This window comes from Mustelus asterias, chromosome 5 (assembly GCF_964213995.1).
Source record: "Mustelus asterias chromosome 5, sMusAst1.hap1.1, whole genome shotgun sequence".
Lineage (NCBI taxonomy): Eukaryota > Metazoa > Chordata > Chondrichthyes > Carcharhiniformes > Triakidae > Mustelus > Mustelus asterias.
In genome coordinates this window covers 39,764,735-39,782,066 of record NC_135805.1, presented here as the reverse complement: position 1 = coordinate 39,782,066, position 17,332 = coordinate 39,764,735, and the positions used below count along the sequence as shown (strand labels likewise).

At 42.2% G+C, this 17,332-nt stretch overlaps 1 protein-coding gene across 1 annotated transcript in view; it reads right to left on the bottom strand.

Annotated features, from left to right (window-relative positions):
- ascc3 (activating signal cointegrator 1 complex subunit 3) overlaps window positions 1-10,422 on the bottom strand; it is a 562,510-nt gene extending 552,088 nt beyond the window's left edge. The window contains exons 1-2 of the mRNA XM_078212424.1: window positions 10,341-10,422; window positions 5,560-5,709 (exon numbers count right to left, since the gene is read on the bottom strand). Coding sequence (XP_078068550.1) covers window positions 5,560-5,649 — 90 coding nt within the window. The 5' untranslated portion in view covers window positions 5,650-5,709; window positions 10,341-10,422. The remainder of the gene's footprint in view (window positions 1-5,559; window positions 5,710-10,340) is intronic.
- Window positions 10,423-17,332: the final 6,910 nt, after the last annotated feature.

Sequence of the window (17,332 nt, the reverse complement as noted above, 5' to 3'; positions counted from 1 at the left end):
CTCCGATTCCCATAGCAGGCGGAGCAGTAAACTTCTGGCCATAGTGTTGCTCAATTTACTGAAGCTCCATAATCACTCCATTAAATATGCTGATCACATCCAGACATAGAGCTCCTTGTTAGTCTTTCACCAAAATGTTTGAGTAGCCTTTGATTTTTTTTTTTGTTCACTGCCAAAAGTGGAAATGCAGCCAAGACAGTACAGACTGGGCACTCCAACTATGGGGTATGTTTGACTATTAACAACTAGCTATTTGCAAAATACTTAAAAAGGCAGAACATCTCGGGGAAGAATGCACAAGAAGTACTTTCTAAGATGTACTCAATCCTTTTCAAATGGTCATTCATTTGCTATTGAAGCAAAAATTGCAAAAGTAAAACAATTTGCATTTATATAGTGCCTTTAACACAAAAAGTATCCAACAGCAACCTACAGAAAGAGGAGAAAAACAGATAAAAGGTATAGGAGAAAAACACACGGTGGGAGGGTTAAGCAGGGGTGAATGAAGGTTTGATTGAAAAGGTAAGCTTTCAGAAAAAAAAAGTAGAAAGACAAGCATAGCTGCAGAGGATATCAGCAAGGAATTCCAGAGAGTGGATCAAGCCTGCTGAAGGCTCTACCAAGAACTGTGGACTGAAGGAAACATTATTCACAAAAGAGCCAATGCTGGCCTTTTAACTAGCCCATCTTGACACTTTGCAGCCCCTATGGCCGTCTCTGATCTGCATCTGGGAGTAGTGGGCCCGGCGCCATCCTGCACCCACCCCCCAACAGAACAAAGATCCTGCCAGTCGAGCAATTTTCCCTGAGGCATGTATGGCGAATTGAGAGATTCCCATAATCAGCGCGCCCGCCTGAAGAGTGAAAATCCAGGCCATAGTTGCTTGGGATAAGGCACTAAGATAGTTTTTGGGTGGGATAGGAATAGAACTGCAAAACAGAAAGGACTTTGAGGGCTTTAAAAGGAAAGGGAGATTAGAGGTGGGATAGTAACTGGAGAGGACAGGCTGCCTGTTCAATGCAGAACAGAGGAGCTGTTATTTGGAATGCAGTCAGTTATGGCGGCAGGTGGAAATGGTGAATTAAAAACAGAAAGGCAAACACACTCAAATACAAGCAAAGAGAGATAAAGGAAAGGACAGAGAGAGAGAAGCATAAGCAAGTACATTTTTTTTTTAAATTGCACATCACTTTGGAAGATTTTTTTTGCATGATATACTTGTAGTAGTTACAGCAAGAATACTGGTGAGCACACTGGTAGATATATTTAATACATGTGGTTCTTTGTGAAGATTCAATTTCTTTTTCTGGGTCTTTTTGCCACAGAAGTCTAACTTGCTAAAGAAAATACTTAAATTCCAGAGTCTCATTAGGTCAAGTGGGTCTCAGGGCTACACTGCTCAATTGGACCATTAAGGAGACATCTATCAGTATCTGAACTAAAAATAATGAGGACTGTGACTTCAGACTAACCTGGAAGACAATCATTTCAACAAAACCAAAGGGAAATGCTGTTAATACTATTCTAAACAATCCATCTTTTACAACAAAAAAGTCTAATTTTCAGACTGCAATTTCCAAACTGCCTATAGGACAGAAAAGTGGGGCCTGGTGAGTTAGAATAGCGATCCTTTTCAAAGAGTTGTCTATGGAGTTCATCATAGAGGTTCATCAAGCTATTAAAATAAATCAGAACTGTCGGTAGATAAATCAGAACTGTTGGTAGATGGCATGCAATTGATGCAGGTTAAGTCCAAAAGAAGAGAGTGTCCCTGGCCACAAGTTCTCAAGTCTGGCTAAATTTCCAAAACTTAGCACTGGACTGGAGAAGCTGCCAATGTAACAATTTCATCAGAAGTGGGAAAAATGGATAAATCAGGAAATAGTGATCCAATTAATCCACTAGTTGTATAACATAATAGGAACAGCAGTAGGCCATTCAGCCCTTGAAGCTACTCCATCATGCAATGAGATGATGCTTGATCTTCTACTTCAGCACAATATTCCAACTTTATCCCAATTTCTCTTGATGTTTTTAATATAAATCTATCAATCTCAGTCTGAACATACTCATCGACTCTGAGGCAGAGAAATCCAAGGATCCATCACCCAATGACTGAAAAAGATCTCTCCTTATCTCAATCATTAATGGCTTGTCCTTATTCTGAGACTGTGTCCCCTAGTTCTAGATCCCCCAGCCAAGGGAAACACCCTTCCTGCATGTACTCTATTGAGCCCAACTATGAATTGTGGGAAAACTCTTAAGAATTTATAACTTGAGACAAAATTAGTCGATATTTGAGAAATGCTTATGTTTATCAAGAATAGCCACCATGGATTTGCTAAAAGCAATTTGCATTTGAAAAATTTAATAGAGGCTTTTATTTAAGAACTGACCTACTGGGTTATTATGGAGGAGGTTGTCTATGTGGATCTGAAAGTATTTTATAAAGTGTCTCAGAATAGAAAAAAACTGATAGAAGACTGGCTGGCTAACAGGAAACAGCTGTGCATTTCAAAAGGCTAGTGCCAAGACCCATTTTCTCCCTGTGTTTATGGTTGATTTGGACTTAGGCTTTGTGCAAAACAACCACCAAACTTGGAAATCACCAGGAAAATAGGGAAAGATGTATTAAATTTCAGGCTGTTTTTGGGAATGGGAAAATGCATTTTATTGTGAAGAAATCAAAGAACAAAGAACAGTACAGCACAGGAAACAGACCCTTCGGCCCTCCAAGCCTGTGCCGCTCCTTGGTCCAACTAGACCAATCGTTTGTATCCCTCCATTCCCAGGCTGCTCATGTGACTATCCAGGTAAGTCTTAAACGATGTCAGCGTGCCTGCCTCCACCACCCTACTTGGCAGCGCATTCCAGGCCCCCACCACTCTCTGTGTAAAAAACGTCCCTCTGATATCTGAGTTAAACTTCGCCCCTCTCACCTTGAGCCCGTGACCCCTCGTGATCGTCACCTCCGACCTGGGAAAAAGCTTCCCACTGTTCACCCTATCTATACCCTTCATAATCTTGTATACCTCTATTAGATCTCCCCTCATTCTCCGTCTTTCCAAGGAGAACAACCCCAGTCTACCCAATCTCTCCTCATAGCTAAGACCCTCCATACCAGGCAACATCCTGGTAAACCTTCTCTGCACTCTCTCCAATGCCTCCACGTCCTTCTGGTAGTGCGGCGACCAGAACTGGACGCAGTACTCCAAATGTGGCCTAACCAGCGTTCTATACAGCTGCATCATCAGACTCCAGCTTTTATACTCTATACCCCGTCCTATAAAGGCAAGCATACCATATGCCTTCTTCACCACCTTCTCCACCTGTGTTGCCACCTTCAAGGATTTGTGGACTTGCACACCTAGGTCCCTCTGTGTTTCTATACTCCTGATGACTCTGCCATTTATTGTATAACTCCTCCCTACATTATTTCTTCCAAAATGCATCACTTTGCATTTATCCGGATTAAACTCCATCTGCCACCTCTCCGCCCAATTTTCCAGCCTATCTATATCCTGCTGTATTGCCCGACAATGCTCTTCGCTATCCGCAATTCCAGCCATCTTCGTGTCATCCGCAAACTTGCTGATTACACCAGTTACACCTTCTTCCAAATCATTTATATATATCACAAATAGCAGAGGTCCCAGTACAGAGCCCTGCGGAACACCACTGGTCACAGACCTCCAGCCGGAAAAAGACCCTTCGACCACTACCCTCTGTCTCCTATGGCCAAGCCAGTTCTCCACCCATCTAGCCACTTCTCCTTGTATCCCATGAGCCTTAACCTTCTTAACCAACCTGCCATGTGGGACTTTGTCAAATGCCTTACTGAAATCCATATAGACGACATCCACGGCCCTTCCTTCATCAACCGTTTTTGTCACTTCCTCAAAAAACTCCACCAAATTTGTAAGGCACGACCTCCCTCTTACAAAACCAAGTTTTAGAATGAATGGCAAGATACATTCAATAGAAAGATATAGAAAGGTGCGGATCAACAGAAAAACATACATGTTGAAATGCATTCCAGACAAATAAAACTCTATAAAAAAGTATTTTGACAGCTAAGAATCCGGGCATTAAGAGCTAGAGTAAAGATGATGATTTTACAAAATAGTACAAAAAATTGAATAGACTGCGGTTATTGAAGTTTTAAATGCCCCACTCTAGAAAGGACATTACAGCCATATCAAGTGCACAGCGCAGATACATCAGGCCGTTACCCGAGAAGAAAAATATGGTTAAGAGGAGAAACTGGAGGTACTGGTACAATTTAAACATAAATGAGTATGAGGAGATTTAATAGAGGATTTTAAATAAAATGAAGAACTATTTTCTCTGTGAAGTGGTGACAAGGGGTTACCAATTTAAAATTTTCAGAGCGAGGTTAGGGGGAATTTCTCAAAGGTTGCTGAAACACGGAATATTTTGCCTTAGGGAGCGGTTCATTCAAAGACTGTGTCGCTTTTAAGTAAAAACAGGAGAAATACTTCTTTATTAGAGGCAAATTAGGGTTTAAGGATAAATTGAGACCAGGTGATCAGGTTTGGATTGCTCAAATAAAGCAAATAGCACAAATATGATGGACAAATGACTTCTTTCTGTACTTTAAGCTTCTCTGAGGTAAATGCAAGTTTTTTGGTGCAGTGGGTGGCGGCCCTGCCTCTGAGCCAGAAGTTGTGGGTTCAATTCCCACTCGAGGACTTGATAACCAAGGAAAGTGTATAGCGTGACCGAACAAATTGTGAATCAACTTGTAAATTCTTCCAACATAAGCCACCAGCAGGCCGTAGAGAGCCAGAGTGCCATAAAGCCAATAAATGCAAAGGCATCGAATTAAGAGGACATGTTTGGGCTTATTGTACTGCCCAATATGCTAATATCCAGACTCATATGTGAAGAACAGCCATTTAAGTTTAGCTTTCTGAATGTCGCCTGCATGTACAGAATTGCAATAACAGGAAAAATCACCTTCTTCATGAAACAAGAAAGAAAACGCAACATAAACACTCTCTCCCCCACCAACCCCAAAATAATGTTCATGTATTACAAATGAAAGCAATAACCTGCAGTGCTTTGCAGACTGCAATCTTGTCTCAATTCAAACAACAGTGAGAAGCCACAGGTTTGTACTGCCTCAGTTATTTGGAGGGAATTGGTCAGCAAGTAAACCATTTATTTCACCCCATTTTCCTAGGAAAAATGAGCAGGAATTCATAACCTCAAAAAATGAAGAACGTATGTACTTCAAATTTGCAAGTGTTCATTAATTTAATGCTTGCATGGTTTATAGATAATCACTTTATTAAACACAAGTCTTAAAAACCCTTCTTCAGGAGTTCATGTATAAATTGAAATTGCAAAATCTGTCTTGTTCGTCTCTACTGTTGAAATCTAGATACAGTTTTCAAAGAGTTAAATTGTACTTGCACTAAATATTGTAATGTAGACATGGTCTTATCACTGAAACGGTCTCTGGGATGCATTTGGCTTTACTTGATTTTAAACTAGATCAGACTGAAATGGAAAATGTAATTGCAAAAACCTACCATCATCTCTGAAGAATCTGCAATATATTCATCTTGTCTGGTGACATTTGAGAAGGAGCGCAAAGCTCCTGTTAGACGAGGTAGTTCCATTTAATCCAGACTCACTGATCCATAGGAAGGGTATCAAATTGCTACTGGGATTTGCAAAATCTGTAGGCAGAACAAAAATGGAAAGTACTTGCAACTATTCAACTGAGATAGTGAGTTTCTCAAATAGGAAAAATATAAACTCGGGCAGTTATAGCCAGAATAGTTGAATCACTATGTAATGGAAACATAAAGTAAGGCACACAAAGAGATACATAAAAACCAGAACATTGACTAATTCTATTTCTTTTTAAAAGGTGTTTGAATGCTAGAACTGATTAGATGCAAAAATGATACAACCAGAATTAATTTACTAACATGGGACCAAATATTCACTGTACTTGAGCTAATATGTTACAGAAGAAAAGATCAAACTCTCATTTTGTTCTTAAAATAATGCATTATCTGTGCCTGATTGTGGAAGCTGAGGACCTAAAAAAAAAGACCACCTGCTGCATGTGTTCAGAGGACTTGATTTTCAATGTAGTTAAATTGAGCTGCATACACCCTCAACCTCTAGATTTTGCAGTATTCTGGCTGCCAAACCCAATCCTGAAGGGACCAAGAGCAACTGACTCAGATATATAAAAAAGCAATTGTATTGCATTTTAAAACAGAAAACAACCTGTGCAAAAGTACCTTTGAAAATGAAGAATGGCATTCAGGCCCTCTGCAACATACATCAGTCTGCATTACCTCCAGTTATGTCCACGCAGTCACATTATCTGAACAGCATTGTACTTATGACATTAAACATTTTTAATAATTTACCTTACATTTATAACAATGTTCTTTCACACTGCAAATGGTCTAATGCAGAGAGACACTCGGGGCATTATCAAACTAGAAAATCCCAGGCTCAATTTTCAGTCTGCACCAAGTCAACTAATTCAAAATGTGACAAGTGACCTTAATACACTGGACAAGGGAGAAAACCAATATCAGCCATGACTCTCAACCTGGATGCTGAAAAATGTGCGTATGTGGACATCAGTTGATGCCCTCCATCATCAAATACCATGCAACACCGATGATGGATTTTATGCACTTAGTTCCTGCTGGAATAGGAACTCAATTCACTTGTTAATGAGCTTTTCCATGACTACTTCCCTCTGCCACATCATTGGAATCCGCGTCCAGGTTCCACAGTCAGGGAGGGAAGGCAAGATGTTCAAAACCTATTACAGTTCCAAATTTTCTCAGTTCTGCTAAAAAGTCACAGTCTCTCCAGATGCTGCCAGGCCTGTTCTGCATTTGTAAAAATTTCTATTTTTTTCCAGGTATGAATGGAAATGGCCAAGGAGCAGCAGAAACATAGTTCCCTTCAGCCTGGAGACAGTGCACCAAGAGGATCTGGAATGTCAGGAGGGGAGGAAAGGTGTGGCATAACACTTACAGGTGCAAAGCCCCATATTCTGACTTCACCTGCATTCTCCTTCACAGAACTCCTCAGGCAATACATCTTGCAGCTTTATTTTCTGTCCCCTGTTCTAATATCTTATGTGACTCAGTTTCAAATTTTGTTTGCTAAAGTTCTTGCAAAGCACCTTGGGACATTTTATAAGGGTACTAAAAAGTGGAGAAGGAAATGTTTGGCATCCTTGAAAGTGAACGAACCACCGTGGCCAGATAAAATGCATCTCAGGTTGCTAAGGGAAACAAGAGAAGACATAGCAGAGGCTCTGACCACTTTCCGATCCTCTCAGGCTGCAGACATATTAGCAGAAAACTGCTAACACTGTTACAGTAAATTTAAAGAGGCGGAAGGGTTAGCTTAAGTAATTACAGGCCAATCAGCCTTAGCTTGGCAGTGAGCAAACTATTGGAATAAATTCCTAAAGATGATATAAATCATAATTTAGAAAGACACAGATTAATTGAAGACAGTCAGAATGGATTTAAGAGAAGATAATGTCTGACTAACTTAATTGCAATTTTTGAGGAAGTAACAAGGATGGCTGATAAGGGCAGCAATCTGGTGCAATCAACATGAGTTTTAGCAAGGCTTTTGACATGGATCCAGAGAACAGGCTGATCAGTAAATCCAAAGCCCATGGAACCAAGATAAAGTGGCATTTGGATCATAATTAACATGATGGTTTGGAAAAAAGGATTATAGTCAACAGGTGTTGTGATTGGAAGGCTAACTAGCTCAGTGTTTAATCCCCTACTATGAATTGGCCATGTAGTGATACTGAGGAAGGGAGCTATAGACTGCAGGAAAATAACAATGGATTCGTCAAATGGGCAGAAAAGTGACACAATGAATTCAATCCAGAGAATTGAGAGGCAATGCATTTGAGGAGAAATGAGACAAGAGAATTTTCCACTGATGGTTGCATTCTGAAAAGCATAAAGAAAAAGAAGTTTGAAGTGTATGTCTATATACCCTTGAAAATAGCAGGACAAATAAATATGGTGGTCAAGGCATACGGATACCTTAGATTATTGAGCAGGGAGATTATGCTTGAACTGTATAAACACCAGTTAGACCTTTGTTAGAGTACTGTGTACAGTTTTAAACACCACTGGAAGGGTGTGATCACATTATAGACAGAGAAGAGAGTCACAAGGGTGTTGCAAGCAGTGGAGAATTTTATGAGGAAAGATCAAATGGATTGGGTTAATTTTTAATCAGAACCGAAGATGCTAGGTGTGAAGGCAACAAATAATGAAGGGCTGGATAGCATGGATAGGAAGGACCTATTTCCATTAGCAGAGCGGTCAATAGCCAGGTATTTGGTGGAAAGTTTAAAGGGAAGCTAACAAGTAATTTTTCACCAGAGGGTTGGGGGTTTGGAACTCACTACCTGAAAGGGTGGTAGAGGCAGAACCCTTCATCACATTTAAAAAAGCACATGGATCTGTTATTGACCTGCAGGACTATATACTAAGAACTGAAAGGTGAGATGAGAACAGACAGCTGTTACCTTCAGTTGGAACAGACATGATAGGCCAAATTAAATCGTTTGTGTACCAAGTCTATATTTCTATAAATGCTAGTTGTTGGTGGTGGGTCAAGCCAGCTTAGCAATGGTACTTATTAAAAATTCCTGGATGGTCCAATTTCAATGACATGTATTGCCTCAGAATGCGGTGGAGACTGGGTCACTAAACTTATTCAAGTTTGAATTAGATAGATTTTAGACATATAAAGAAGTCAAGAAGGGTGACCGACTCCCAGAAAAAAATTTAAAGGACACTTTTTCATCAACATAAACTCATGAGAACAAAAAGGGTAAGAGTGCCGCTCTGTAAAAGTGGGTTTGTGGATTTGGACAGGTGCTGATTGCCCCAAAACCAAATCAAGACGTTTTCAGCAGGCGGCAAAGTTAGCTTTGCTGCCTGGAACCCGGGTTCAATTCCTGCCTTGGGTGACTGTGTGGAGTTTACAGGTTCTCCCTGTGTCTGCCTGGATTTTCTCCAGGTACTCCGGTTTCCTCCCACAGTCCAAAGATGTTTAGGTGGATTGGCCATTTTAAATTGTCCCTTTGTGTCCCAAGATGTCAAGGTTGGGGGATTAGCAGGACAAATACATGGTGCTATGGGGATCTTGGGTGGGATGATCTGTCGGAAAGTCAGTGCAGACTTGATGGGCCGAATGATCTCCTTCTGCACAGTAGGGATTCTATGATATGCAAAAAGGTTGGTGCACACATTTTAAAAAAAACAATGGCTAAAGTTTGCACAGCTGGAACTCTGCCGGACAACAGGCAGAAATATGGAACATTTCCATAGACTCCAGGACAGTTGGTCACCATCGGGTCAAAGGTTATGTAGAGCAGGCAGGAAAGTGGAGTTAAGGCAGCAATCAAGATCAGCCAAGAGCATATTGAAAAGCAGAGCAAGCAAAGCAGAGCCTCCTGTTCTTATTTTTACATTGAATGACAGCAAAATTCCCCAATAAGGAAGTATTTTAATGGGGTACCTAATCCTACAATGTTTCTCTAAACCTTTAACCAGAAACTGACAAGAAGTTTCCTGTGATCAAACAAACTTAAGCTGCCACAATTCAAAGCTTTCTGATTCAGTGAAATATTTCAAAAGATCCAAAGTCCACATAAATCTCAACTGGACTGAACATTATTCAAGGGCTCAAATCAAAGGAAAGCCACGAACGAAATTTACAACCATCCAAACGGAGATAATTCGATTTATTGTTTTCTTTTTAAGAAAAGAATACATTCAAAACATGTTTATAAACATCTGGTGCATTTCATTCCGGGTTTACTGTGAAACTCCAGTGCTCCTAAATACAATAATATTGTAAAGGTCGTCTGTTCAACAAAGCGAGCCCGTTTTCCCCAGTTTTTTAGCAGCAGGAATGTTGACAGATAAATATGTCGGTATTTTCGGTTTCATTTCCAAACACTCATATCCAAGCACCTCCTCACATTTGGAGCATTTAAGCTGCACTCCTCCAGGAAGTGTGGACCAGAGCATGCGCACTCGGTGCCGCGGCCGCAAAGGCCGCCGGGATTTGTAGTTCCCCCGCACCGGCAAACTCAGTTTCAATATAGGCCACACACACTAAACACTTTGCTCGGACTGATCTATTCTCCTCCCCCCCCCCCCCCCCGACCCAACTCTCTCCCTCTACTAGAACCAGGCCACCCGGCGCGTCAGGCATTTCTATTCTGTTTTTCTTTAAATCGCCAATCCACTCTGACCCATTCAGAGTAAGGTACACCTACCCGCTATCAACTCCTCCAACGCTCTCTCTCTCACACACACACACATACACCGGCTGAGAGGCCGACTGCTCGAGCAGCCACTGCCGTCACTGCGCGCGTGCCTGAGGGGGCGGGGCCGGACGCTGCGAGAAGGCGGCAGCGGCTCGCGCACGGTGACCGCATGCTCTTTGTGTGACGCCTTCGTCGCGTGACGTCATCGGCCCGCGTGACGTCGGCAGGGTTCTGCGGCCGGCCGTTGGCCTGAACGTGCGCGCGGGTCAGAGCTCCGCGCCTGCACCTTTGCTGAGGGAGAATTGCCCTTTAGACAGTTGTTAGTCACCGTTCACGCTCTGAGCTGGCGAGGAGAGCTAACGGTCATTAGCAGTCACCCTGACAGCAAGATACTGCGATGCATGGAAATCGAAATGAAGATAGAACTTGCTGGAAAAACTCAGCAGGTCTGGCAGCATCTGTGGACATGAATACTACCTAATACTACCTGTGCATTTGTGGCGTTTGCTACCAAATAAACCTGTTGGACTTTAACCTGGTGTTGTTAGACTCCTTATTGTGTTTACCCCAGTCCAATGCCAGCATCTCCACAGCATCTGTGGAGACAGAACCAGAGTTTTAAGGTTTCAGGAGTCATACTCCGTGGCTGTCCTGATTTGATTTGACTTATTACTGTCACATGGATTGGGATACAGTGAAAAGTATTGTTTCTTGCGCTATGCAAACAAAAACATACTATTCATAGAGAAGAAAGGAAAGGGTGCAGAATGTATTGTTATAGTCATAGCTAGGGTTAGAGAAAGATCAGTTTAATATATGATGTGGAGATGCCGGTGTTGGACTGGGGTGGGCACAGTAAGAAGTCTCACAACACCAGGTTAAAGTCCAGTGGGTTTATTTGGAATCACGAGTTTTCGGAGCGCTGCTCCTTCATCAGGAGAGTGGAAAGGGGGTTTCACAAACACGGCATATATAGACAAAGACACAATTGCAAGATAATGGTGTAATGCGAGTCTTAACAGGTAAATGAGTCTCTATAGGTACAGACAGTGCGAGTGGAGAGAGGAATAATCACAGGTTAAAGAGGTGTGAATTGTCCCAAGCCAGGACAGTTAGTGGGATTTTGCAAGCCAAGACCAAATGGTGGGGGTTACATGTAGTGTGACATGAACCCAAGATCCTGGTTGAGGCCATCCTCATGCATGTGAAACTTGGTCATCAGTTTCTGCTCTGCGACTCTGCGTTGTCGTGTGTCTTGAAGGCCGCCTTGGAGAACACTTACCCAAAGATTGGAGGCTAAATGCCGTTGACTGCTGGAGTGTTTGTTCCCCTACTGGAAGGGAACTCTCCTGCCTGGTGATTGTCGCGCAGTATCCGTTCATCCATTGTCGTAGCGTCTGCATGGTCTCGCCGATGTACCACGCCTCGGGACATCCTTTCCTGCAGCGTATGAGGTAGACAACATTGGCCGAGTCACATGAGTATGTGCCGTGTACCTGGTGGATGGTGTTCTCACGTGAGATGTTAGTATTCATGTCAATGATCCGGCATGTCTTGCAGAGGTTGGCGTGGCAGGATTGTGTGGTGTCGTGGTCGCTATTCTCCTGAAGGCTGGGTAGTTTGCTGCGAACAATGGTCTGTTTGAGGTTGCTTGGTTGTTTGAAGGCAAGTAGTGGGGTCTGGGGATGGTCTTGAGATGTTCATCTTCATTGATGATATGTTGAAGGTAAGTGGTCCAGTTCCTGACTCTTAAGACTGTCTCCCTCACTTACACGGCATGTCTGGAGTGAGGTACCATACAGCAGACAGTGGAGAGTACTCCACAGAGTGCATTGCTGCAAATCGCTGAAGTTTCTTCAGCATACCACTCCCAAACATCTGAAGGGCGCCAACTAGAAGGATAAGGGCAACAGGTGTATTAGAATATTACCACCAAGTCACACAGCATCCTGACTTTGGCATATTTAGCTGTTGTTTCTTTGCTGCTAGTCATAATTTTACAACATTGTGGAAGCACATTCATTGTATGGATTTGAGCAGTTCAAAAAGGCCATCACCTTCCCATGGGAAATATAGGTGGACAATAAATGCCAGCAATGCCCATATCCTAGAAGCGATTTTTAAAAATAACATCTTGTCTCAATCGTAGTTGGCTTTAATTTAGAAAACTAGTCTCATAGGAGGTACGGTGCAGATGAGTCAGACTAACATATGAAAAAATAATTTTGGTTTCAGTTTACTGGGTTAGTCCAGCTGAGGCATAAAAATCGGTCCATTCAAATTTATACTTTGCAGAAACCTTTTTAGAGAAACAATCAGTTGTGCAGAAAATCATTTCCTGTTTTTGTTTGGGACAATAAATCACAAACCTTTTATGGTATCCAACTCCTTGCAAATTTAAACATTATTTCTGCCAAGTAATTGGAGCAGCTGAAGGTAACTATTTGTATAGATCCAAGGAAAAGTGGTTTGCAAAGCCATGCAAAATCGAAGGGGAATATTTCGAGTGTTACCACCTCTCTAGCTGATGACTCAATCAAGCACTGAAAGATGAATTTCACGGTTGGACATCCCTGAAACAGTGGCTGATTGATATCATGTGAAGCTGCCATAAAGATTAGCTCCATTCATTTTTTTAAACTGCTAGTTTAGTTAGCTGTGGCTGATAATGTTTTTGATGGATCTTTCCTTGCAGCATGAATCTTTTCCAACCTTACGCCATCGCAGGCACCTACCTAAATATTGAATGTTTCCTACATTACAATAGTGACTATACTTCAAAAGTACTACATTTGCTGGAAAGCACTGGAACATCCTGAGGTCATAAAAGGTGCTATATAGTTACAAGTCTTACTTATATAAGGATTACTAAATTAGTCCCCAACAATGCATTGAGAATGGTGAATAAAGAAGGTTTTTTTAAAAAATGAACTCGTTTTGCATAGCCTGTGTCATAGTTCAATATTTTCCATCCTCCATAGGTGGTATTTCCTCCAAGTTCTGCCTTCTGTCCTTGTAAGGATGCCACAGTAATATTTTGTGAGCTACTGTGGTAGTAGGGTCTCGTACATGCAGGCTGAATGTGGGACTGAGTACAATATCACTCACACAATGATGAAGAGGAAGGCGCATAGGTCAGATCCAGGGTCAGCCTAGAGATAGAGAAATGAAAAGACTTTGGATGGAGTCAGCTCTGTACCTGTATCCTCTACTGTGTATATATATATATGATATAGTTAGGAGTTGTTGATAAAGACTTTCTGTTAATATACTCAAGATTACAAAGCCTACTTCATGATGTCTGAAGCAGGATTTTTCTGGGTATATGGGGCCGCAATTGGCTTACACATGACACAGGTTTTATATTCCAGAATGCCAATTGAAGTTTACTTATTAGTGTCGCTAGTAGGCTTGCATTAACACTGCAATGAAGTTACTGTGAAAATCCCCTAGTCACCACACTCCGGTGCTTGTTCGGGTGCACTGAGGGAGAATTTAGCATGGCCAATGATGTACCTAAGCAGCACGTATTTCAGCACGTGGGAGGCAACCAGAGCACCCGGAGGAAACCCACACAGACATGGGGAGAATGTGCAGACTCCACACAGGCAGTGACCCAAGCCGGGAATCATACTGTAAGGCAGTAGGCCCCACTGTGTCACCATGCCGCCCATAGGAAGGAAAGAACCGGGGCAAATGTTTGCATGCTTTTATGAACTGTTAATTACAGAGTTGCACATTACAAGTATGCCTTGCTGCAGCCAACAACCACATTTTCAGTTTGTGTTTATTTACAGGGGCACACGTGAATCCCCCACTAATGCCCATCATCTGCATGCAATTAAACGCAACCAATATACAAGTAACAACAGGAAAAAAGGTACTATGTAAGTTCATATCTCGCCATATATTTCTTTATTCTTCTATCCATTCATTCCAGAGATAGGAAAAGAAAAATCTGCCCATATGAATGTTTTAAAAGCAATAGATACTTTATTTTTTACAATTAAGTGCTCCATTCAACAAACATATCTTTTTAAGATGCTGATTGATCTGTCTACTTCCAGCATTTCCTGTTTATTTCAAAAGTTTTTTTCAATCAAAATAATCAAGAAATGCAGTGTGTATGTTGTTACACAACATTAGTTGGAGTAAAAACAGGAAATACTGAAAATACCCAGTAGGTCAGGCAGCATCTGCAGTGAGAGAAGCAGACTTAGTAAAGCGTTTGACAAAGTCCCTCATGGTAGGTTGGTGCAAAAGGTTGGATCTCATGGGATAAAGGGGGAGGTGGCTAGATGGGTGGAGAACTGGCTTGGTCACAGAAGACAGAGGGTGGTAGTGGAAAGGTCTTTTTCCGGCTGGATGCCTGTGACTAGTGGTGATCCACAGGGCTCTGTATTGGGACCTCTGCTGTTTGTGATTTATATAAACGATCTGGAAGAAGGTGTAACTGGGGTGATCAGTATGTTTGCGGACGACACGAAAATGGCTGGACTTGCAGATAGTGAGAAACATTGTCAGAAGTTACAGAAGGATATAGATAGGCTGGAAATTTGGGCAAAGAAATGGCAGATGGAGTTCAATCCAGATAAATGCGAAGTGATGCATTTTGGTAGAACTAACGTAGGGGGGAGCTATATAATAAATGGCAGAACCATAAAGGGTGTAGATACGCAGAGGGACCTGGGTGTGCAAGTCCACAGATCCTTGAAGGTGACGTCACAGGTGAAGAAGTTAGTGAATAAGGCATATGGCATGTTTGCCTTTATAGGACAGGGCATAGAGTATAAAAATTGGGGTCTGATGTTGCAGTTGTATAGAACGTTGGTTCGGCCGCATTTGGAATACTGCGCCCAGTTCTGGTCGCCACACTACCAGAAGGACGTGGAGGCTTTAGAGAGAGTGCAGAGGAGGTTTACCAGGATGTTGCCTGGTATGGAAGGGCTTAGTTATGAGGAGAGATTGGGTAATCTGGGGTTGTTCTCACTGGAAAGACGGAGGATGAGGGGTGTCCTAATAGAGGTGTATAAAATTATGAAAGGCATAGATAGGGTGAACGGTGGGAAGCTTTTTCCCCGGTCGGTGGTGACGTTCACGAGGGGTCATAGGTTCAAGGTGAGTGGGGGGAGGTTTAACACAAATATCAGAAGGACATATTTTACACAGAGGGTGGTGGGGGCCTGGAATGCGCTGCCAGGCAAGGTGGTGGAGGTGGACACACTGAGAACATTTAAGACTTATCTAGATAGCCACATGAACGGAGTGGGAATGGAGGGATACAAAAGAATGGTCTAGTTTGGACCAGGGAGCGGCGTGGGCTTGGAGGGCTGAAGGGCCTGTTCCTGTGCTGTATTGTTCTTTGTTCTTAAGCTGGATTTTACAGGGTGAATTGATCCCTGTTTCCCCCTGCCCCCCACATGCCCGTCCCCCGCACCCAGCTAAAATCTGGTGAGGGGGAGCCATACACAATCCGTCAAATCCAGCCCCAATTTCAGGTCAATGATTTTCCCTCCGAAGGGGCCCCCTCCGAATCTTAGCCATTTCAATTAGAACTTCTCTTATTCTTTTAAACTCTATAGAGTGCAAGACTTTCTATCCAATCTCTCCTTATAGGACAACTCTTTCATCCCGGAAATCAATCAAGTCAACCTTTGTTGCAGAGATTGACAGATTTATAAATACAATGGCATAAAGGGATATGGGGATAATGTGGAAAAAAGACATCAAAGTTGATGAGCAGCCATGACCATATTGAATGATGGAGCAGGCTCAACAGGTTGAATGACCTACTGTCCCTATGTTCCTGTTCACTCCAAGGTCCCTCACTTCCTCTACACCTCTCAGTATCCTCCCATTTGTTGTGTGTCCCTTTGCTTTATGTGACCTCTCCAAATGGGGTGAATTCCATTTGCCACTTTTCTTCCCACCTGACCAGTTCATTGATATCATTGACAACAATATCATGTTGATTTTGGTGTCAGTTCCCCAACCGCGAATTGAAAACCAATCTTTTTTGTCTTTCCCACCCTGCTTTACATCATTAGCCAATTTGGATACCTTGCATTTGGTGCCTTCTTAGAAGTCATTGATATAGATGCTAAATTGCTAAGTCTCCAGCACTGACTCTTGCAACATTCCATTGGTAGCATCATGTCAACCTGAAATTTACCATTTGTTTTTGCTCTGAAGGAGAGTCATACAGACTCAAAATGTTAACTCTATTTTGTCTCTCCACAGATGCTGCCAGACCTGTTGAGTTTTTCCAGCATTTTCTGTTTTTGTTTCTGACTCCAGCATCCGCAGTAATTTGCTTTTATGTTTTTGCTTTCTGTTTTCTGTCTTTTAACCAATTCTCTTTCCATGTGTACACCTGGTGTAAACATGCCTATTGGAGCACCTTAGCAAATGCCTTTTGAAAATCCAAATAACCTATATTCACTGGTTCCCCATTATCCTGCTAATTACATCCTCAAATCTACGGGTTGGCAAACACTATCATAAAACCATGCTGACTCCAATTAATCATAATTTTCTAAACGCTCTGTTACCATTTCCTTAATAATGGATTTCAGCATTTTCCTCAGTGACTGATGTCAGGTTAACTGTGGTTCCCCATTTTCTCTCCCTCCTTTTTTGAATAGTGGGGTTATATTTGCTAACATCCAACCAATGGCACCATTACAGAGTCTTGGGAATTTTGGAAGATCACAATACGCGCAATCATTATTTCTGCAGCCACCTCTTTTTAGAATTCTAGGATGTAGATTGTCAGGTCCAGAGGGGTTTGGCAGCTTCTGATGCAAGGGCAGCATGGTGGTGCAGTGGTTAGACAGCTGCCTCACAGCACCAGGGACCCAGGTTCAATTCTGGTCTTGGGTGACTGGCTATGTGGAGTTCATCAGCGTGGGTTTCCTCTGGGTGCTCCGGTTTCCTCCCACAGTCCAAAGATGTGCGGGTTAGATGAATTGGCCATGCTAAATTGCCCCTTAGTTTTCAGG